This window comes from Camelus ferus, chromosome 16 (assembly GCF_009834535.1).
Source record: "Camelus ferus isolate YT-003-E chromosome 16, BCGSAC_Cfer_1.0, whole genome shotgun sequence".
NCBI lineage: Eukaryota > Metazoa > Chordata > Mammalia > Artiodactyla > Camelidae > Camelus > Camelus ferus.
In genome coordinates, this window is record NC_045711.1 from 20,116,436 (window position 1) to 20,138,621 (window position 22,186).

General features: G+C 55.4%; 1 protein-coding gene across 1 annotated transcript; it reads right to left on the reverse strand.

Moving 5' to 3' along the window:
* Positions 1 to 1,804: 1,804 nt before the first annotated feature.
* Positions 1,805 to 18,779, reverse strand: NARF (nuclear prelamin A recognition factor). Its single transcript, XM_032499094.1, has 11 exons — positions 18,623 to 18,779; positions 17,614 to 17,694; positions 15,856 to 15,999; positions 13,584 to 13,716; positions 11,498 to 11,632; positions 8,287 to 8,405; positions 7,041 to 7,170; positions 6,136 to 6,199; positions 5,158 to 5,292; positions 4,743 to 4,900; positions 1,805 to 3,386 (listed from the first exon to the last, which is right to left on the reverse strand). The coding sequence occupies exons 1-11, from the start codon at positions 18,647 to 18,649 to the stop codon at positions 3,145 to 3,147; spliced, it is 1,368 nt and encodes a 455-aa protein (XP_032354985.1). The 5' UTR covers positions 18,650 to 18,779; the 3' UTR covers positions 1,805 to 3,144.
* Positions 18,780 to 22,186: the final 3,407 nt, after the last annotated feature.

Here is a 22,186-nt window from a genome sequence, read left to right on the forward strand (position 1 = left end):
TCCCTCCAGAGGAAGCCACCTTAGGAATTTCCTGATATTTTTTTTTTCCCTCTCTTGCCAAATGCAAGGGAGAACTTAAAAGCCCACTTTATTTTATAAAGCAATTTTTTAAACTAGTTAAAAAAATTTTGAGAGGTACTAGGGATTGAATCCAGGATCTTGTGCCACGGAGCTATACCCTCCCCCTTCTTTGTTCTTTCTAATGTTGCTTTTTCCCCTCTCTAGCTTACCTTTAAAAAAAGGGATCCAAGGGGCTCACGCTGTTTTGTTCTGAGCTTTCCCATGATGCACCTTGTAACCTCTGGAATCCCAGGTCAGGACAATGACTTAGCTTCTCCACTGGTGAGTTTCAGTGCAGACTGTTCACTCTTCATGGAAATGCAGGAAAGAGTGCCTTTCACGTACTGCCCACTGGGCACCAGTGTGGCCACCGTCGTAGGAAAGCCTCTTGAGAGAGACACTGCCCTCAGGTGCACCTGCTGTCACTGACACCAGTTCCTAAGCCATCTGCCCACCCACACGGTCATGAGGATGTGCTTACATGTGCGCACGTGTACGTATACAGTGTCTGTATATGCTTGCACCGCGTGTGTGTGTATGCGTTGTGTGCCTGTGCATACAAGTCTGTACATGGTCTGTACGAACGTGTTCATGCGTACATATACACACACAGCACAGCTATACTTCTGCATGTGTGCACACACGTGTATGCACGTGTGTGCATGTGTGACTTGATTTCCATTTAAAAGTCAGACTTCTGTCTGGCACCGGCTTTCCTGGTCTCAGAACATAGGGCGTCGCCTTACTCAGGAAGCACAGGGGCCCTTCTCCCTGAACATCAGAGCCGAGGGGCATTTGCTTCAGACAAGTGCTGGGCTTCCTGGTCCGAGCGGGAACAAAGCCTGTGTGGAGGGAGGTGGCGTGTCAGCACTGGTGCTGGGCCCCCCCGCTGAGGAAGCCCAGGTCTGGTGGTCACCTAATGCATCTGACCCTGACCGTGTCTCCTCACTGCAGGGGTGTGTCCAGAAGCTCCTGCGCTCAGCGCTGAGGCCACACGACACCTTATGTCAGTCGTGTAACAGCCTACAGCAGGTACTGCCCTGGCTCCACACTCGAGGTCAGCGTCAGTCCGACGTCAGTCCAGTGGGCAGTGGCTGGACTCCAGTCCTGGTTCCAGCAAAGCTGAGGAGGAAGGACCAACGTCTTACACTCACTGGAACTGGCCCAAGCTCACAGGCCCGCTGGAAACGGAACTGAGATATCTGGGCCGATGTGGTCCAGAGCACGGGTACTGGAGAACGCTCACCAAGATGACCAGAACACGCACAAACCTCTGGGCCCTGTTCACGGTCCACAGGAGGTGTCAGGGGCACCAGAACTCAGACAACAGCGTCCCTGCAGAGCGGCTGCCGCATGTGACATGCACCTGGACCTATCCTGTCCCCTCCTCACGCTGGGATGGCGCCTCTCACTGGCAGACACTCCCCAGGGCGCACCCCCCCAGACCATGGGGCCGTCCATCTGCCTGAGTCAGGTGATGAGGGAAACAAATTCTCCCTCCACTTTCCTCTCACGTAGCCGCAACCCAAGGTGAGCTGGGCCATGGGTCAGACACCGCACGTGACCACACCCAGCCCCTCAGCCTGGGCCCTGGCCTCCAAATGCTGCAAGAGGTGGCTTTTCAAGCAAGAGCCGCCCTCCCCAGCTCCTGGCACCGGGCCCGTGGAGGGGGTCGGGAAGGACGCTCTCCTGCTCTGAGATCGGGGCGGGGGACCCCGGCTGGGGACACACTCTCCACCCCAGGCACCCTTCAACTGTTTATTCTACAGTCAGTTACTGTAGACACAGCAACCAACTGAATATAGATTGAAAGCAAAAAATATACAACTTCACACAACATATCCAGTTGTCAACGCAGAGAGCCACACAGGCACGACGCAGCAGAGTAAGACGAAGGGGTCTGACACGCGGGGGTCTTACAGCACTCAGGGGCCTGAGGACGCCAGCACTCGTGTCAGCAGAACCCAGATGCTTTGAAAAACCAACTCTAGGCCTATTCACAGACGTCCTTCCTTTCATGGGATGATCCCTGACATGGAGTTTCACGATTCTGTCGTTTCTGGCTGTTTGCTAGCCCTTTCTGTCTGGCTGTGGGTCAGCGGCTTTCTCTCTTCCATCTTTAAGGCGAGCTCCCTCGAGCAGCATGGGCTGGGGGAGAGTCTTGTCAGGAGCACACGGAGAGCGTCCCTGAGCCCAGTGGACACGCCAGGCCCGGGTGGGAGGGAAGATGTCGGGGAGGAGCTGGAAGGGAGGCCGGACCATCGGGCAGGTGCCTCTCCCACGTTCAGGGTCAAAGGGCTATCACCTGCTTGACCCACCCCCGGGAGGGACCCGGGAGGCTGACCGCACAGCCCAGCCCAAGCAGGGAGGTCCCTCTCTGTCTGTCCGTAACACTCATCGCCTTGCCCAGGCCTCCCCTGCCAAGGTGAGTTCACTGAAAGACTAAACGTGGAAGTTGGGGCAGTAAGTTGCCAGAGCGCACAGGGCCCCTCGGCCGGTCTGGCTACTGGAGCAGGAGGCATGCGGCCCCCTGCGGCTGGTACTTCTCAAGAAAAGCTGGAAATCCCAATTTGTATATGGGCCCTGATTCCAAAACGATGCGGTTTATTCGCATTCTGGCAAAAACACTGTCAGGAGTAACAGAAGGTCAAAGCGTGAGCCCACCGGCCGACCACGACCCGTGGCCCCTGCCGCCCGCCGCTTCCATGCCAGACTGCAGGGCCTGTGACTCAGAACTGCTGGGGTCTCAGCTCTTCACGGGACACTTTTCGGATTTCATTAAGCCTAAAAACAGGCGTCTGTCTCCATTTTTGCTCTTTGGGATTTTCTCAGTCTAACAATAAAAGAATGCTCAAACTGGAGCAACTCTCCTCTCAGGGTAGGACACCCTGATCTCACATACGCGACGAGGCCAGCACCACGTGGAGCCAAGGGAGGGGCGGCGACAGGTGGGGACAGAGGAGTCGGAAGAACCAAAGTCATGAGAGAAGAGCTGAGCCGTTCCCTTTCTGAGTGCCTCTGACGCCCACACCGGCGGCCCCTGTCCTCCAGCCGCGGACAGGCCGCCTCCCGCCTCCCGTGTCTTCACCACTTGATGTCTCGGCTGTTAGCAGGGTGGCCCGGGCCCGGGCGCGCGGTGTGCAGGGCCTCCTGGACGCGGGGGGAGTCGGCGCCGTCCAGCCATTCCTGGTACAGCTCCTGCACGTGGGCGCTCGTCTCAGGGGGCCGCACGGGGACGTCCGCGTAGATGCCCTTCATCCTCTGCAGCAGGGCCTTGTCCGCGCGCCCCTCCTCCGTCTGCGCCTGGCCTCTGCCACTGAGGCACCCTGAAACACACGGGAGCTTGCTCTTTCCCCGCTTCCATCCAAAGGGAAGACGACTCTGGACCGAGGAAGGGCGTCGGCGTACACCTCGTGGCCGGAGGCCCAACCCAGGCCCCCACCCTCTCCTGTGGAACTCCTCACAGACGCTCTCACCCCACACTGAAATAACACGCCGGCCTCTGAGAGCTGGCTGGCTATGTATGCAAATCTGGATTTGCAATTTCTCTTAAAATGTATCAAAATCAGAAGAGCACAGAAATTATTAACGAACAGCTAAATCACTGGGGTCAGCCTAACGCCTTAGTGTGCAGGTTTGCATCTGGGCTGTGCCGGGGAGGGGAGGGGATGGGACGGGTACCTGGCCCGGACACCCAGACACTGCGGCCTGAAAAGGAACATGCCTCCTACACCCTGCTGCTGCTTTTCTCCAACGCCCTAGATGGCTGTCGTGATTTACAGGACAGAAGCTCATTTAAAACAACCTGCAGCGAATTTCCACCCGGGCCAGGCTTCCCTCCACTTACCCGTTGGCAGCACCTAACAGCTGCCCTGTGGGTCTCACGTCTCTGCTCCCCAGGCCCCGCTCCCTGGCCACTGCTCTAGCTCAGGGCACAGGTGAGCACACCCAGCCTCCACCCTGACTGGCATGCAGGTGTGGGAGGCCCCGTCTGGACCCCAAAGCTCATAGCTCACCTGCTACCCCCTCATCCACACCTCCTGTCCAGTCCTTGGTGTGGGCCACAGGACCTGTCCTCCACGCCCTGGCCCCTGGACAAGGTCTCCGAGGATGCCCGTGCCCCCAGCCAGTGCCCCACTCTCTGCCTGCCCTCAGTCACCCCCCACCGGGGGCCGCCTTTCCTCAAACTCATCTCGCGCCTGGATCCACCCTTTACTCCCCAAATTCCACCTGGTACCCCGTGGGCTGCCCACCCAGGATGGCCCGGATGCCCTGACCCCCATCTCCGAGTCAGATGGGCCACAGGGTCAAGTCCTCCCAGGGGCCCCTGCCCCTCCTGGGCCTCCATCACTTGGGGACAGAACCAGGCTGGAAGCGTGGGGCCACTCAAGCTGCTGGGGAGCCTCGGTTCCCACGGGCCACAACGCCACCAGTCAGGAGCCCTCCATACAAGCTGCCACACCAGCCGGCGCTCACCTGGTGCCACCTAGACAGCGACTCTTCCCTGGGACCATGTCCCCAAAAGGGTTTGCAAGGCAACACCTGCCTGCCTGCTCCCTCCTCCGTGTGGGTGTTAGGGGAGGGGACAGGCCACAACCACCAGGGAAGCATCCAGGCTCCTGCAAGGCCAGCGGGCTGAGTGACTTGGTGGGCGGTGGCGGGGCCGGCCCCCAAAGTCTTACCCCCAGCACAGGCGAGGACCTCCACACAGTGATACGGGAACTTGCCCTTCTTCAGCTTCAAGACCACATTCTGGATGTTCCGAAAGCCGTACGCAGCAGCAAAGCGCAGCAGAACCTTCCCGCTCTTCTCGAGGGTGACCTCCTGGAAGTCTCTGTTCCTAAGAAGGCGACAAGGCGGACTGTGATCTGGATCCCCTGTGTCTGTGGCTTGAGGATGTTTTGCAGTCCATGTCTGGCCTATCAGCAAACTTTAAAAGTCTGTGAATGATGTGAGAAAGGCCTTTCTACCTCTACTGGTGTAAACCCGACAGACAGCGTCCCCCACCCCGAGGGCACGTGCAGTTAGCTTTGGCCAGTCTGTCCCGGTGGGCAGTGCCGACCACACAGGCAGGCAGGGCACCCCAGCCCCACGCACCTCAAGGAGCGGTAGGTGAGCTCCCCCACGTCCTCGTTGAACAGCTCCTTGGCCGCGTGTCTGAAGATGTGCCCCAGGTGCGCATCAGGGCTGGCTCCGTCGTGGCGCCTCACCTGCCCCTCCACATCTCCAAACCTCACCAGGAGGGCAGCAAGAGTGAAATCAGACCCCCTGGCTTACCATCCAAGGCCATGAAACCCTTTACAGATATTTATACTTCGGGCAAAAACCTCCTATGTACTGAGTTTCACTGGCCAACACAGAGTGCCGCCCGCAGCCTGGTCCGAGCCTGCAGGCAGCACACCCAGTGCTGCCCACCTGGCTCCGCACCTTCGGCTGTGCGTGCTTCACAACACTTGAAAGGGCCCGCCACCTGCGTCCGGCCAGACGAGGCCTCTGGGTCATCCTGGGCCCGGCTCTGGGCACAGGCACCCCAGCTGCTTGCAGCCTACGGACCTCAGACGCCTTCCACACAAGGGCCACACGTGGTCCTGATGTCACCACCGGGGGGGACCTGCCGTGCAGCCCATGTGCTCTGAGCCCTGGGACACAAGGTGCTGCAGGGACGCTGTCAAGGCAGAAACCCAGCCTGCTGCTCTCAGTGCACAGGGACCTGAAGGAGCCACTCTGTGTCCAGAAGGCCCTTCATCCCCCACAGGTCCCGATACGACGCCAGGAACACGTGAAGTTCAGAAAAGGGGGTGCTGGTATGCAAACGTGTGGCCCCCATGTCAGACCACGGGAACCACGGGGCCCCCGACACCCAGTGAATGGTGTCCACGCCAGGGCGCTGCCCACGCTCAGTTCAGAGCTGAGGGTCGTGGGGGAGCGACGGAGGAAGGGGCCCTCAGGGGCTGCCCCACACCTAGGCCTCAGTGCTGCGTGTGGCCTCATCGTCAAGCGGGGAGGCCCTGGCAGAGGTCACAAGGTCACACAGGAGGAACCCCCCAAGGTGCCCCTCCCCGCAAGGCCACTTACAGAGTGTCCAGGGCAGCGTCTCTCACTGAGAGGCCGCTTTGCTCCATCATCTGAGCGACTTCACCTACAAAGAAGAGGACACGGCCCGCACCGCTCAGGAGCCTTTTCCCTGAGGGGGCTGTTGCTTAAGGTGACTTTGGATGCAAAGGTAGCAAAGTAGCACCAATGAAATGTCAGTAAAGAGACGAGTTTCTCTTTGTGCCCCTGCAATGGGGGGCTTCTGCAAACAATCTCCCTGTGGCTTTGTTTCCTGAGCTGAAAGCTTTTGTGTGTGACCCCTCGTGTGGACAGGACAACAGCTGCCTGCCGTGAGACCAGTGGTGACCCAGGACCACTTTCGGGCCTCTCTTTGCTTCGAGGGCTCCTGAGAAAACAAAACCCCTGAGAGAAAGAGTGAATCCTGCATCGACTGCTGTGCCGTCAGGTGTGAGAGAAGACTGAAGGTCACGAGCAGAGCCCAGTGCGTTCAGAGAAAGGATGCCTGTGTTTCCCAAGACGACCCATCAGCTGAGGTGAGACAGGCCGAGGCGGTGGCTCTCTCCACCCGCTCACCCGTCACTGTCCACAGGAACCTGGCAGTGGAGACCTTTCCCCAGCCAGGGGACTTGCGGAGGGTCACTGCCCTCAAAGTGGCCCGAGAGCCAGCCCTCCGCCTCCACACCATGGGGGCTTGTTTTCAAGCTGTTCAAAGTACCCCCACCCAGGCCAGCAAAGATTTAAGTTACCCCCTCTCGACTGACTGGCTCTGGGGGATTCTGAGGAATCACTCCTGCCCAACACCGAGAGGTGCGCGGGCTCTCTGGGCAAGTCCAAGAGCAAGGCCCCCCGCGGGGAAGCCACCAACAATGTCCCTGGGCACTCTGTGTGCACTCTGTGTGCTCCTGTCTGGGCGGCCCTGTCCTCACCTGAGGTCAGCACGCAGTCAGCACCCCGAGACCCACGTGAGGCCGTGAGCACATCTTCCTGCAGGGCCTCCAGCTTCCTGTCGTAGCACGGGGCCACGATGACGTGGAAAATCTTGTCTGGGGACAGGTTCTGCGGAGAGAGCCAGGGAGCGGCGGGGAGGCAGCTGAATGCACTGGGTTAGCAGACAGCCCTGGCAGCCTGAGGACTCAGGAAGGAGCCAGGAGCTGGCCCACTTCCCCTCAACCTACATGTGGGGACCAAACATGGTCATGAGAAGCCACTGCTGGACTCAAAGTGAATGCTCGGCCACAGATCTTCCTTCTTTCCAGACACTTCCCAGGCAACTGGGCCGCCCCCTGCATGCTCGTGGCTGAGCTGGAATCGGTGGCAAGGCCAGGGTGCCACATGCCCTTCTGGGGAGGCCTAAGTGGAAAGGCCTCACCCCGGGCAGAGCCTGAGCAGGAAGCCGGCCCTTGTCACAGCTCTGGGGAAGCACGTCCCCCCAGCAGGCCCGGCAGCACTGAGGGCCGAGAAACACCTGGTTCCTCCAGACGTCCGGGGCGCGCAAGCACAGGCAGAACGTCCCGTGGGTCACTTTCCTGTCCCCAGTGGAACACACGCCAACATCATGTTTCTGCAATTTCTGACTGTGTTGACTTAATGAGGAAACTGTTAAGAAAAGCCCCCACGGCTAAGCTAATAGTCCGCCCCAAGTGTGTGTAGCTGTTTAAGCCGGTTTCAGGCATTTGAATGACCTGGACCTCTACTGTCTTCCCTGGTCCCCCAGCGCCTGACCACCTGACAGAGGGCAACGCGGGCACCCCAACGGCTGGGAAGCAGGCCACAGGCGGGGGCCACATTGTGTGTGGCACTGGCGGCGGGGGCTCCAGCAGGACCCAGGCCTGGGTACTGCCCGAGTCCCGGAGGCAAACCCGGATCACATGCTGGGGGCCAGAGTCAGACCACAGAGGGCAAGGGACCGCTGAAGAGGGGGTGCCACACCCAGGGTGTTGAGGGCCCTGGAAAGGAGAACGGCAGGGCCAGGCGGGCCGGGAGCCCTTCCTGCATGAGGACAGAGCGGCTCGCGAGGAGGCCGCCCACGTGCCGAGGCTCCCGAGGTCTGCGGGAAAGGCCAGGCTTCCATCAGTGTGAGCTCAGGGCCTGTCCTCACACTCGGGGCACCTCCCCCTGCCCCGCGGCTCGTGCACCTGCTCACGGGGGCCCTTTGGGAAGGGGCTGGCTTACCTGCCGTCTGGCAAAGTAGTCCTTCACCAGAGATCCCATGATCTGCTGGGGAGACTTGGCAGTGCAGAGGTGAGGGGTGACGGGGTGGCCTAGCACCCGCTCAGCGTATCGGACCCAGCCTGGGGAGGGAAGGGCCCGTCAGCTCCTCATGACTGCTCTACTCAGGGTGAAGCCAGGATACCCTTTCCTTTGGCCTCCTCTGGGGTGTGTCACAGACTCCCCAACGAACCACCTCTTCTCATGGCTCAGCCACGGGAACCCCAGGAGCCTTTGCTGCTTGACTGGAAGGTGCCCCAGCCCAGAGAGGACAGTGCAGCAGGATGGAAGGAGCTGGGGTAGCAGGTCCCCCAAAGTGAGGGGAACAAGCCTGGAGGAGCAGCTGCGAGGCAGCTCCTGCGCCGCATGGCTCCAGCTGCACCGCGCTGGCAGCAAAGCTCTCACAGCCGGGACGGCTGGCCGCGGGGCAGCTTCACACTCCTGCTGGAGGCGAGCAGCCCGACAACTGCCCCCTTTCAGGACAACGAGCTACAAGAAGTCCACACCCCAGAGAGACACTCCGTGAACAGCACCATCCACGATGCACCCGTGACAGGCCCAAGATGTGTTCTAAGCATTTCCCCCGAGTCGCTGACTGGGGGCACCGCTGCTGGCCTAGTTTCCAGGTCTGGACACAGGTCAGAGGGGTCAGCGGACCACACGGCCAGCAGCTCATCGTGCAGGAGCTGGGCTGGTCTTGCTTCTCCCACTGGGCACGGCCAGGCGAGGAGGGTGTCTGGTGACACTACTGGCCCCACGGACGGGCGAGTACACTGCAGCATCAGGAGGGTGAGTGGGTGACAGAAGCCTGGTGACGAGCTGCCCACCAGACCCCTGGGCAGCCAACTCCCCAGGCCCGCCCTGCGGGGGAGGGGCAGCAGGCAGCAGCCTGAAGATCCCATCTGAGTAAACGGACACCATGGCCGTCATCTGCTTGCAGGCCCGGCACCCTCAGGAAATGCCCACGGTGACCAGCCAAAGCCCGAGGAGAGCCGCTGCTGGAGTGTTCGGGGCCCAAAGCTGCTCCTACCGCGGGTGTGGCTGTGTAAGGCCCCTGCCCACCCTCGGCTCAGCTCCAGGGCCATTGGCAGACTCGCCCTCTGGCCCACCCAGCTTTGTGCTGTGACGGTCCTCCAGGCGGCCAGGGTGGAAAAGGCCCAGCAGGACATGGGGGGACAGGGTCACAGGTCCACAGCACCGGGCACCCGAGGCCAGACAGGCCAGCACTCTCCCCAGGACATCTGCTCAGAGTCTGCTACAGGCGCTGACCTGGGGCCTTAGCTTTGGGGGAGCACATCCTACCCTCAGACCACCCGCCCTTCTCAGGGGCCTCTGTGAAGACACAGAGGGTGGCGCGCTCAGAGACGCTCTGCCAGGCTGAAGACACGACTCCCGCACCTCAGCTCGACGAGCACCCCGTGGGTCCCACACAGTCCAAGGCCCAAGGGTGCCTCTGGGGCCGAGTGTTCAAGCCCTCAGCCCCTTAGGTAGAGGTGCAAAGGTGGGTACTGGGGGGCGAGGCCCAGGCAGTCTGTGGGCAGTGAGGGCCACCCAGACGCCCCCGCCCTGGCCTGGACGCACCGCCCTCCAGTCAGTCCGAGGAAGCAGCACTGGATGGAGGGGCCCCGCGAGCGGACACCAAGCCAGATTCTGCATGCCAGGCTGAACCATCGATCCTGATGTTGCCCCTGTTCCCCCAGGTTGTCACAGGGAAGCAAAGTGCTGACGCCAAATTGTAGAAGAGGTTAGTGTTGAACCAGATCTCACCTCATCTCCCTGAACGTGAGAGGCGGAGCAAACTGAACAAGTTTTAGTTTCCACCGACTTAGGTGGAAAGAGCCTCAGGAGGAAAATGCATCATTACCTCGGAAGGACACTCCAGAAGCTCCAAACCCACAAGGAAACAGCCCTGAACAGCCTGAAGGGACCACGGATGCAGCAATGCCAGGCCAGGGGAGGGGAGCGCCGGGCTGTGGCCCAGGACGACTGCGTGAGGAGGCGGGCCCTGTACGGACTGCGCGCTGCGTTTGCTCCGGGCACAGGGCTCATGGGTCCCCGCGGGCATCAACCACTGCTTGTCGCCCACCCCAAGCAGCGTCAGCTCCGGCCGGCAGTGGAGGCTCCCGTCCTGGGCTCCACCCAAGGAACCCGGCACCAGCTGCTGTCTGGTGTCAGGAGAGCACAGGAATACTCCTGTGATGGGAATGCGGGCAGGAAGTCTGGACCCGACATCCCAGGGCCGACCCTCACTGGGAGCGTCCACCTGGGAGTCACCTTTCCAGGAGGACAAGCCACACACCGGAAACAGACGCTGAGCACCTCCGCCTGCCCGCGGGCCACTGAACAACACAGCCCAGTTAATGAATCAACCCATGGCCCTCTTGGACAGATGGCGAATTTCCTCTCCATGGTTTTATAAGTGGGTGGAAAGTATTTCCAAATTCTAAGCAACCACAGCGTCAACATTCCAACTTATTAAATCATAACCCTAACGATTGATGGGTGACGCGTAAAATGCTAGAGAAATCTGAAACTGTGATGGGAGGAAGAGACCAGGAACGTCACAGAACAACAGAACCCCGGAGCTCACGCAGCCCGGACAGCAGCTTTCCCACACCCCCACGGCCCCGACTGCGCCAGAAGTGACTTCCCCGAGCGTCACCAGCGCAATTCCTTCCTCCCTTCGGCTTCGTCTGTAAACGTGTTCTTATTCCAAAACTTCTATTTTTCCAGAATTAAAAAAAAGCTGTGATAAAGTTTCCCTGCACCTCAGGCACCAGACTCCATGAAATCTAAGTAAAGACGGGTTGAGATGTGCGCCGGGGCGGATCCAGTATCGACATAAAGAAACACTGTTGCTGTAGAATTTCTACTTCAGCGGGCAGAGGGTGCGGGAGTGCTTGCCACATCACCCATGATTATGTGGACATCTGAAATGTTTATGAAATATTTAATACTTCAAAGAGTAAGTAGATTTATTTCCCTTAATACGTAACACGTTTGTCTCAACTTCAGAAATATGGACAGACGAAGACAAGAAATTAACACTCAGCTGTCAGGTCTCCCCACCAAACCACCCAGAATCAACAAACATGCTGGGTGACATGAAACTGCTCCAGGCCCAAGCTCCCCGCCGCCCCCCGACCACTGGGCGGCACCCCGTGGCCGTGCTCACCAGGACAGGCGGACGTCAGCATGGGCAGCGTTGGCTCCTCCTCGCTGTGCCGGCGGAAACGGCGCACAAACTCCTTCTGGCTCTCCAGGACACTGAAGTCTGCGGCGATCGTGGTGTCAAAGACGAAGCGCACCCCTGTGGGGAGAGAGGCGCGCTCGGCTCCACGTCCCAGGATGCAGGCTCCGCCCTCGGGCTCAGCTTCCCAGGGCCGACCTGGGGGGACAGACGCTCCCTGCCCACCCAGGACCACGCCGGTCACTCCAGCCGCAGCATGCTCACCCTCCACAACACAACACACCCGTTCCCTCCTGCTTCCTCTCTCTCCACACCTGCACCAACACAAATGCCTCACGCCGCTCCAGGTGCAAGTGAACGGGGCACTCACTCCCCCGCACAAGCAGCATTGTCTTCCAGCTCGCTGGCTGAGTTAGCTGCAGCCTGTAAGGGTCTTTGGGATCCGCAAAGCAAGTAAAAGGAGTAAACTGCTGAGCACACCTTTACAACGGTCTTCATTTTCATGTTGATTTTTAACTAGCTACCTTTTTCTTAGCAAGTTTCTAAACTGAAGTATAGCTGATATACAGTATTATATACGACAAGCACACGACACAGTGATTCACAACTTTGAAGCTTATGCCCCGCCCACAGACGCGACAAACCCTGGCTCGGTTCCCCATGCGGTGCGCACATCCTTGCAGCTCAGTCCGCACACGGCAGTTCGCACCTCTGACCCCTCCACCCCCTCGCACCCCCAGAGAACCGCTAGTCTGTTCTCTGTGTTTTCTTTTCTGTTATGTTCACTAGCTTGTTTTGTTTTTCAGCCTCCACATGTGATACCACACAGCAGTTGTGTTTCTCTGTGTGACTCACTTCACTTGGCTAACACCCTCCAAGTCCACCCGTGCTGCTGCAGATGAGTTTTCTTAATACTGGAAAATAAGCCTAAGACAAAAGCGTGCACTTTCAATAACTGCAATGAAATAAATTAAACAAGTAACTTTAATATCTGCAGCCAGTCTAAACCTTAAAAACAGCCAATTGTCCTTAAAAAAAATACTGTAAATACTGTCATCTGAGATAGTTACATTAAAAAATCAGCTTCACTGTAGGTGTGTTTCCTTTATTAATACTAAGATATAATACCTGATTATTTACTTAAAAAATAACTCCCTCCTAAGATAGGGCCTGTCACTACAAGAAGATACAGCACCTAATGACCTGGGTCTTTGGTAAAGCTAAGGTAAGCTTAGGCTTTTTAAGATTAAAAGCGTTAAGGAGTGACCTCAGGAGACCACGCTGTGGCCTTAGTTTTGGTTGTGGCACACTGTGCACAGAGCAGCAAGGCAGGCGGGCTGGCCCAGGACGTTGAGCCATTTTATTATATTAGTAACGCCCAACACGTTTAAGTCTTAAAAAACCTACTGAGGCATCGAATCGTAAAGACTGTTATTCGGCAAATGGCTCAAGTTCTCCTCCTCTGAGCCCGCAGCTCTTGGGGCAGGAGGGGCTGGGAAAGGAGGGGCCAGGGATCTGCAGGCTCCCGGGGTAGGGGGAAGGGCGGGGTTCTAGTCTGGGAGCATCTTACTGCCCTTTGACTCAGTATGAGTCCAGAATTCACTCACATTTAAGTCCTTGTGCCCTGAACGATGATCCTTCTCATTCCTCACACCAAGGACACAGCCCACCCCTTCTGCTCTGCTCGAGAGCTTCCAAAGCATCGCAGGTGGTATTCTCCACCAAACAAATCCCCCGTGGCCTCCAAGAGCCGGGCAGTCGAGGTTGCTAGGCAAGTGTGGGTCCCGCATGGGTCCCGCATGGCCCCAGCGAGCTGCCCTAAAATGGTCACTTGCCATTCCCGGGCGGCCAGCTTCGGCCGGAACACAATACCCATCTGCATGGCAACGGGGTGAGGGACACCTGCCTACCCTGGGGCAGGGCAGGGTCCTCTTACGTTCCACAAGACTCTCATGGGAGTTCTTATCTACCCTGGGCCCTTGAAAATTGAACTCCAGAGGTAAAAAGGGCAGTTGTAAACTCAAGCTGTATCAAATTCATTTGCTATAAATAATACCAAAAGGCACCTCACCAAGACTTTTGAGAAAGCCACAGAGTCTTCTGGATGCATCAGTCACACTGAGGCTGAATTTAGCAGCAAAATAAGGCAGAGACTGAGGACACACCGACACTGCCACCACCTTGTGCTTAGAGGTATCACACTTCTAGGAGGAATAGAGAAGAAGGTTACATACGTGGTAATTACATGGGGAGAGAAAATGAGACACTTTGGTGAAAAGCCTAGAATAGGTTGTAATAAATGTCCTATGGAGAGACTAATAAAATAGACAGGACACTCGCAAGCATAATAACTAAGGAAAAAGGAGAAAAAAAAAATAGAATTAAAAGATGAGACATCCCGTGGGGAGGGCACAGTTCAGTGGTAGAGTGTGTTCTTAGCACTCATGAGGCCCTGGGTTCAATCGCCAGTACCTCCGTTAGATAAATAAATGAATAAGCAAGCTAATTAACCCCCCCAACAAAAGGACTTAAAAAAAAGGGAGGGACACCCCAAGAGATTTTGTCAATCTTAAAATCAATGCTATATCATAAATGCACACATTAGTATCACATACAAATGCAAACATCTGGAGAAAATGGGTAAGTTTAAGTGAAAAACAAGCTATGTACAACACTGGCCCGTAAATAACTGAAATGACCCATTACAGTGAGAACGCTGGGCTCCGTCTCCAGGAGGCTCGAGCCCAGGTCAAAATCAGTGGCAAATTTTTAAGCAGTGGCTACTTCTCATTTTCTGTACGTTATTCTAACAAATACAATACAAACAAGCATGAAACCACGCCACCAACACCCTGAAACTAAAACCAGATGCTTCTAGCTCACGACGTCCCTGAAGAGTATGAGGGAAGTGAGCGCAGAGAACGCTGACTCAGCGTGGGGCGGAAGCAGATGGGCTAGCCTGGAGGGGAGGGAAGGCGCAAGGCTGTCCCGGCAGAGGTTGTACAGGTCAGACTGCTGGCAAGTTAGGGCAAGTGGGGACCGGACAGTGGTGCTCAGAGGCACCGTCCACCGTAGTCTACCTGTGCACAGCCGCACCCCCAGCTCAGGTGTGACGGCCTGACCTGACATGGGAAAATGAGACAACGCTGAGGCTGCCTGTCCCTCTGGATGGGGTCCCCTGTCACGTGACACCCGGGAAGCCTGACAACGCCATCGGGGCGCCAACCTGGCACACACTGACCTCTGGCGCCCTCACAAGCTCCTGGGACGCCTGAGCCAGCCAGATGCGGCTTCTGCAGTGGGTGCCAACAGCACCCGGACGCAGATCCAGAAGCGGGACGAGGGCTGCAAGTTCCAGGTGCTAACGGGGGGAGGGGGCAGGGGGTGGGCGCCCCGACTTCACTTCCTGTCCCACTGTCCCAGGGTTTCGAGGGCTCGCTCCTCACTAATTCTCACTCAAATGTCACCTGCTGTGAGAGAGCCAGGAACCAGGAGGGGTCAGCCTGAGCCCAGAGCAGAACAGATGCTGCTGTTTCCTGATGACAGCTCCGAGTGACTGACTCACCCAACCCCAGAACCTACCCCTCAAGCTTTCAGTTTCATGAAATAACTATTTTCTTTTTATGCTAGTTAGAGGTTGGGTACACACTCTCTACAGCAAAAATGCTGACTGATATGGGTATCTGCCAAAAGTTTCTGCAAACGTCTACTTAACAGGAACATTTGACCAGCATTTCTGCTTAAGCATGAAACAAGACACAGCACTATTTTCATCGCCGCTGTTATTTGAGGTTGATTTAAAGGTCCTAAACAACACCATCAGAAAAAGAAAATGCATCCCAGGTGGAAGAGATAAAATCTGTTATCTGCAGTCAAGCCACCAAGAAAGCCACAAGGGCTGCACAGGTCACCACACCCCCGGTCAGGAGCACACACGCAGCCTGGGCGAGAGTGCAGGCAAACCGTGATGAGCTTTTCAGCACTGTCTGCCTTCCGCTTCCCTTCTTCCCTTTCCCACGTCCTCCGACCAAGAAAGCCATTCCTGGAATACGAGTGACAGCAGGTCTGCGGGGACGTGCTGAGAGACACAGCCCTGCCCCAGACTGAAGAGCTCCTGGAACAGAACCTGTCCCTGAGGACGGCCTGGGGCTCCTCCACTTTCCCAGCCAGGTGGCCCAGGGGGCGGTGCCCACCACAGCGGTGGTCAGTCAGGGAGTGTGACTCTGCAGACTGTCTGCTACGGCAGGGGACACAGGGTCAGGGCCCACACACGTGCCCCGAGTCCCAGCAGAGGCTTCCTGCCCCACCTTGACCTTCACCCGCCTCCTGCCCGGGGGCCGTACCTTATTAAGGTTCAGGACTCGGAGGAAGTCCTTGGCGTTCTGCTGGGAAACCTGGACTCCTTCCTCTGCAGTCACACAGCTGTCACAGGCCAGGCAGTCACTCAAAAATATCTTGGCGTCAGCCAATTTATGGAATTCTCCCTTCTGTGAAACAGAGATAGTGTTTGGCCTGATTCTTCAACAAAATTCTGCAATGTGTGCTTCTTTAGGGAATGGAACAGAGTAACCACGATACAAGAAACTGGCGAAGACCCGAGATGACCCGGGCCTGGCGTACAGCTCCAGGTGCTGCGGCTGCGATGGTACCAGGGTCCACAGGGAGTGGTGGGGCGGGAGCAGGCCAACACCGTCAAACTGGCCACTGGCCTTCCTGCCCCCACACCCCTCCTCCTCGGGGGCTCTGCCCCAGACTGCTCTGCCCCACCCTGAGGCTCAGAAGTGGAGCAGCTCACGCTGATCATGGGCATCGGCCTCCTCACGCCGTCCAGGTCCAAGCTGTGCCGTTCAAACCTGATCTCACTACAAGTGAGCCTGCTCACCTGGACGCAGGTCTCCTAACTGCACCCATGCCCACTCATTCTCTGCAGCCCTGCCCCGAGGCAGAGGTCCCCTGGACACAAGCTGCCCTCCTCTGCCGGAGGCCCGCATCCCGTCACTCCCCCAAGCTCTCACTTCTGTCCACACCTTCCTGCACCTGTTGAGCTTTCACCCCATCCCGACGCCCACCCCTCAGTTCTCACCACCCTTCAAGACCCACTCCAGCAGCCCCTTCCTGCCCTGCTCACCCGAGGGTGTCCACCCACCGTGCTGGTGGGGCACCCACTCAGGCCCTGTTCACACGTTATCTCCCGGCCACCACAGCCCTGGAGAGAGGTAACCCGACTCTTCAAGTCCCTGATAAGGAAACGGGCTCCTAGGGTTAGATGTCTGTCCAGGGTGATGTAGCCAGAGGGCAGGCGTGGGAGGCCCTCTGCTCCAGGCTGCAGGGCCCCAGGTGCTCCCTGCCTCTCTGCTGCCTCAGTGCCCTGGGTGCTGCTCACTGAGCCATAGCCTCCACGCCTCAGGGTGGTGCTGGTGCACCAGGGGGGGCAGGTCAACACCGGGCCAACTCAGCGTCGTGTTAGGACTACTCTCCCACAGTGTCAATGCTCCAGTCCTCCACTGGGGACCAGTGCTTTCTGAGGGAATATGCGACCTTAACCTCCACATCCTTCTCTCTGTAAAATGGGGGCTTAAAATGCTCATCCTAAGCAAGAAATGAGAGCACATGTACAAACCACTGTCTCCAGCACCAAGCTCAGGGTGTGTATCCAGTAAACATAAACCATCACCACCAGCTAAGAACTTTAGCACTAAGAACTAGGAGAAAAAACCACCAGAAAAATAAGCTTACAGAATTGTAAGATTTGAATTATTTTATAAGTTGTCTTCCTAAAACCCTATCTTACAGAGTGGAACTTTCCATTATTAAAAAACCTGCAGGTTTACCTATCACAGCCCTGCTCCTAACGAACGGCCAAGCACGACACTGTTCTCTGCTCCTAACGCAGTGCGTCTTGGCTTGGTGCACTCTTACCTTGAAGACCGTGTGCCTCCAACTCACCAACCCCAGACGTCTGGCCCTGGCAGGGGCTTTTAGCCCCTCATTTCTTGCTTTCTTAGAGGAATGAGATACGTGGTGATGTGGACCCCCGAGAGAAGAAAAACAGCAGCAGCTACTTCTCCTACAGCTGACACAGAACAGACACATCGACTTGCCTCTCCATCCTCCCGGGCTGGACTTGATACATCGAGTGATGCATTCTCTTGGTCATCAGTTTTTGTTTTTTTACTACATTCCTTAAAAAGGCAAAAGGACACGTGAAAGAACAACTTTTAATCTCTCAATTAAAAAAATGCATGTATTTGTTGATCAATTAATCTCACACCTAGAAATCTTTTCTACAGAAATAAGAGCAATTGGACTTGTGGACACACTAACACACCCACACCCACCCTGATATCTGCATCGTTTGCAGGAACTGGAAACTAGAAGGAAGGTGGTCTCTCACGACAGGTGAATTAGCGCCTGACTACCTGGACACTCAGAACTAGGAGCGTATGTAATGGTCTGAAAAGGCACCTTTGGCATAAGGCTAACTGAACGTGCGAGTGGTGCAGTAGTATTTACGACACGATCCCATTTTGAAAAACAAACAGAAGCCCCTGTGCCTGCGCGGTACAGTTAAGTAGGTTATCGGAGCCTAGAGACAAGCGTGGAGGTCACAGTCACCTGGTGGCAGGAGGCCCAGCCCACGTTTCCTTCCTGCGCTTCTGTACTGGTCCGTTACTATAAGTATGTAAGTTTTTAGATACGGTAAACCACCCCCAGAAACATTTTTGACGCCGTAGCGATCATTCACACCAAGAATGGTGTATGCCCGAGTGCCCTGAGCGGTGGCAGAGGTTGGCTGCTTTTTCTGGGGGCTTCCAGCCTCGAAGGTACTTGAAAAGGACAGACAAGCGCGCGGAAAACCAGAAAGAGCGAGCGCGCGCCGTCGTCACGCCGCCCCCGGGGGCGGGAACCGGACGCGCCGGCGGCTCCCCCACAGCCGCCGCCGCCCCAGAGAGGCCGCGAGCCGCTGGCGGGAGACCGTGCGGAGGCAGAGGCGTTCGGAGCTGCCGGGCTCCCGACGTCCTGAGGCCCCGGGCTTCGCGAGCGCAGTCCCCTCCAGCCCCCTACCGCGGCCCCCGACCCCGACCCCGGCCCCGAGCGCGCGCAGCCCACCTTCCGCGTGCAGTGCTCACACTTCATCTGGAGCCGGGCGGGCGGGTCCGGGCGGGAGGGTTCGGGCGCGCAGCCGGCGGAGAGCACTGAGAGACCGGGTCACTGCCGCCTGCTACCCGCCGCCCTTTGTTGTTGTCGCCTTGGCGCGGCCCCACCCCCAGCGGCTCCGCTCGACCAATGAGAGCTCGGAGAACGGGCGCCCCACAACCCGAAACCAATCGGAGCGCGCGGAGGACGGTGCGGCTCCACGCTACGGAGCCCTGCCTAGGCCAATGAGAGCGCGGGAAAGGGGCGTGTCGGCCCTCGGAACCAATAGGAGTGCGCGGGGGCGGAGCCAGTTCCGCCCCGTCGGGAGCCCGCGGAGGCCCGGACATGTTCTCGCGTGGGTTTCAGCGGCCTGCTGGCTCGGGGCTAGCAGGCTGACGGTCGTGAGGGTGGGTCGGGGTCGTTCCCGGGCGCTCGGGCCAGTCAGCTGGGCGCCGGACGCGCGCCTTCCTACCGGTTCGGGCCGGCAGAGATGTCGCCTCCCGGCCCGCCGCCATAGCTGGCCCGAGGCGCGTCACGTAGGCCGGGGTGGCGGCAGTGCGCACGCGCTGCGGGCCCGGGAGCACGTGGCGCCGTCGGGGGCGCGAGGCGCTGCACCTGCGTCCGCCCTCCGCCTCTCGGCAAAACCTTAGGGACGCGGGGCCAGCGGAGGTGTTGAGCTCCAACCGCTGTGCACGTTCAGTACAGCCCGCCGGGAATGAGGGACACACCTGGGAGGGTTCGGGGGACTGCGGAAAAGCGTGCGCGTGTCTGTCAAACACCAGCAGTTCTCAGAAATCTCGAGAACCTTCTTCCTCACCCCGGGGTCATAGAGCTCAGCAAAACGTTTAAGGCTATTCCATGTCCCAGAACCTGACTAGAATCTTAAGTATTTATCCATTAAAACTTTTGTTTATAGTTTTAGGTTCGTACTTCTTTTTACAAATGCATCAGTTAAATGCAGGAGGTCCTAACTGACTTCCAGATTAATCCTCTGCATTACTCAAATCCCTGTCAGCACGTCTCAAAAAACATCTTCAATTATTAGCATGAATAAAAGGATACTTTTAGGTTGTCATTTGTATATATTTTGTTAATACTTTTAAAACATAATCACAATACTGTGTGAAAAAAGTAAATTACAATTAATTTCATCAAACATGTAGTGTCAAGGTTTCCCAGTCGTTTCATCGTTCTTTTAGTTTCAATCAGGATCTAAATAAGCTTCAATGTTTTATTAACCTATATTTCAATTGGTTTGTGTGTTTAAGTCTCTCTTAAAATTCTTTTTCTTGTTGTTTCTGAAAAAAACAAAAAACCCTAAGACTCACTTGAAAGTTACAAACATAGTATAGGGAGTCCCCAGTCAAGGTTTTTTTGTGGAGCCATTTGGTTTGTCTTTTAAATTTGTAGTTTCCATCCACCTCTCTCTCTCCTTGCATACTATGGTAAAGAAATCGGTTGTTTGCCTGTAAGGTTTCCAGCAATTGCTGACTGCATCCTTGTGGAGTTCTTCAGCGCCCCCTTGTTCTGAATTTCCAGTAAAGGGTAGTTAGAACATTCTAGTGGCTTGATCACAGTTAGGTGAAAATTTTTTGGCTAGACTACTTCATAGATGGGTTGTGAAATTCCATCAGGAGGTTTTAATGTCCGTCCTTTTTGTGATGTTAATTAGCAGCCTAGATCTATTCATTCATTAGGGTCATGTTTTAATCTTATCATTTTTTCTCCTTTTATTATCAGGAATACTTCCATAATGAGAAAGTCTTCTTACCTACTATTTGGTTATTCTGTTGTAAATCTCATGAAGAGAGACAGGAAAAATGCTTGATTCTTTCCCTTTATTAACCACTCAAAACATCCGAGTTTGTTCCTCAGCTCCCTCCAAAAATGATCAAAGAATTTTAAAAATATCATTATGAATTACAGATTTAAACACATGATGATTTTTAACTCATTTGAATTATGGTTCTTATTGACACTCAAATCTTTTCTTTTCAATGAAAATCTCTACAGTTAAGCTCCTAAATTCTTCTGATGAGACACTAATAGTCTCTTTGCTTTTTAACACATTTCCTTGTACATGTCTTACTTCAGCTCTGACAGCAGTCTCACTGGGAGCTCTCTGCTACAAAACCTACAAAACCGCTTAATGGGTTTCGGGGGAAGGTGGTGGATGCTGGGTGCGGCTGGCCAGTGTGTACTGTAAGAGCTGGACACTGGAGAAACTGATGCACTGCAGGAGCCTGTGTATCCAGCACATCAGAACCAGAACCAGAGCCAGGAAGAGAAACTCTTCCTCCTGGAGTGTGTTTCCGGCACCCTATATTGACAAAGCTTAACATCACACCAGAGAGCACAGAAAAAATAAGGACTCAGATGCATTTTCATAGAGCAGGCAATGAAGTTTGAATTTAGAGCAGAGATATAATACATTGAGCCTTGGCACAACATAGATTTAATTCACTAGGTCTCCTATGTTAGGCTGTTGTATTTATTTCCAACCTTTTGCTATTACCAATATTCAGCAGGATTTTAAGCATATCAGACATCATTTGTTCACTTTTTTAATATATACGTTTTTATTGAAGTACAGTCATTTTACAATGTTGTCTCAATTTCTGGTGTACAGCACTGTGATTCAGTCATACGTGAACATACATATATTCGTTTTCATATTCTTTTTCAACATAAGTTACTACAAATCGAATATTGTTCCCTGTGCTCTGCAGCATGAACTTGTTGTTCACTCTTTAAACGTTAGTACAATGCCAATGTAGGCTTCATTTTTAAATGGTTTGTAATCTAATAGGGAAGGTGAAGTTATGCAAAAAACTGTAATGCAAAGTAGAATTTTCTGGGTATCAACTCAGTTCTACCTAAATTCTAAGGACTAAGATCACTTCCGCCTGCATCAAGCAGGAAGAACTTAAAGGAGGTGCTAACAGTTCAAAGGGACCTTCAAGATGGTGTGGGATCTTGACAGGAGAAAGCACTTGAAGAAGATGGAATGTGAGCTGAGGCATTACCAGGTCAGGAACCTGCCATGTTCAGGCAGAACCTACTTCTGTTGCAGCTTACAGCAGAGGTTGTCCAAGTGTGATTCCCAGACCAGCAGCATCAGCACATCTGCATTTTCAGGTCCTGCCCGCTGCTGGGAACAGGCCCAACAGTCTGTGTTTCCACAAGCCCGCCAGGTGATTCTGGTGCATGCTCAGGTTTGGGAACCACTGGTGGAGAGTATCTGAAGAACATGGGCAAAGTAGAAAAGTTGTCTCCAAGTTTTTGATTCTGTGCCTAAATGGTAAACTTCTAAGGTTATGCATACTGAAGAATGTATGTTTCTTTATAAGGTAACATTATGCACTGTGTATCAATCTTATGCAAACTATAAAACAAAAATAGATACAAAATGATAAAATAAGTATGAATGCAACTCTATTAAGTTCTTCCAGCACTCCACAGACCATCCTGACCATCCCACTTTGGAGACCACTGCAGTAGGCAGTGGCTGGGAGATGGAGGTTCTCCTGCTGGGAA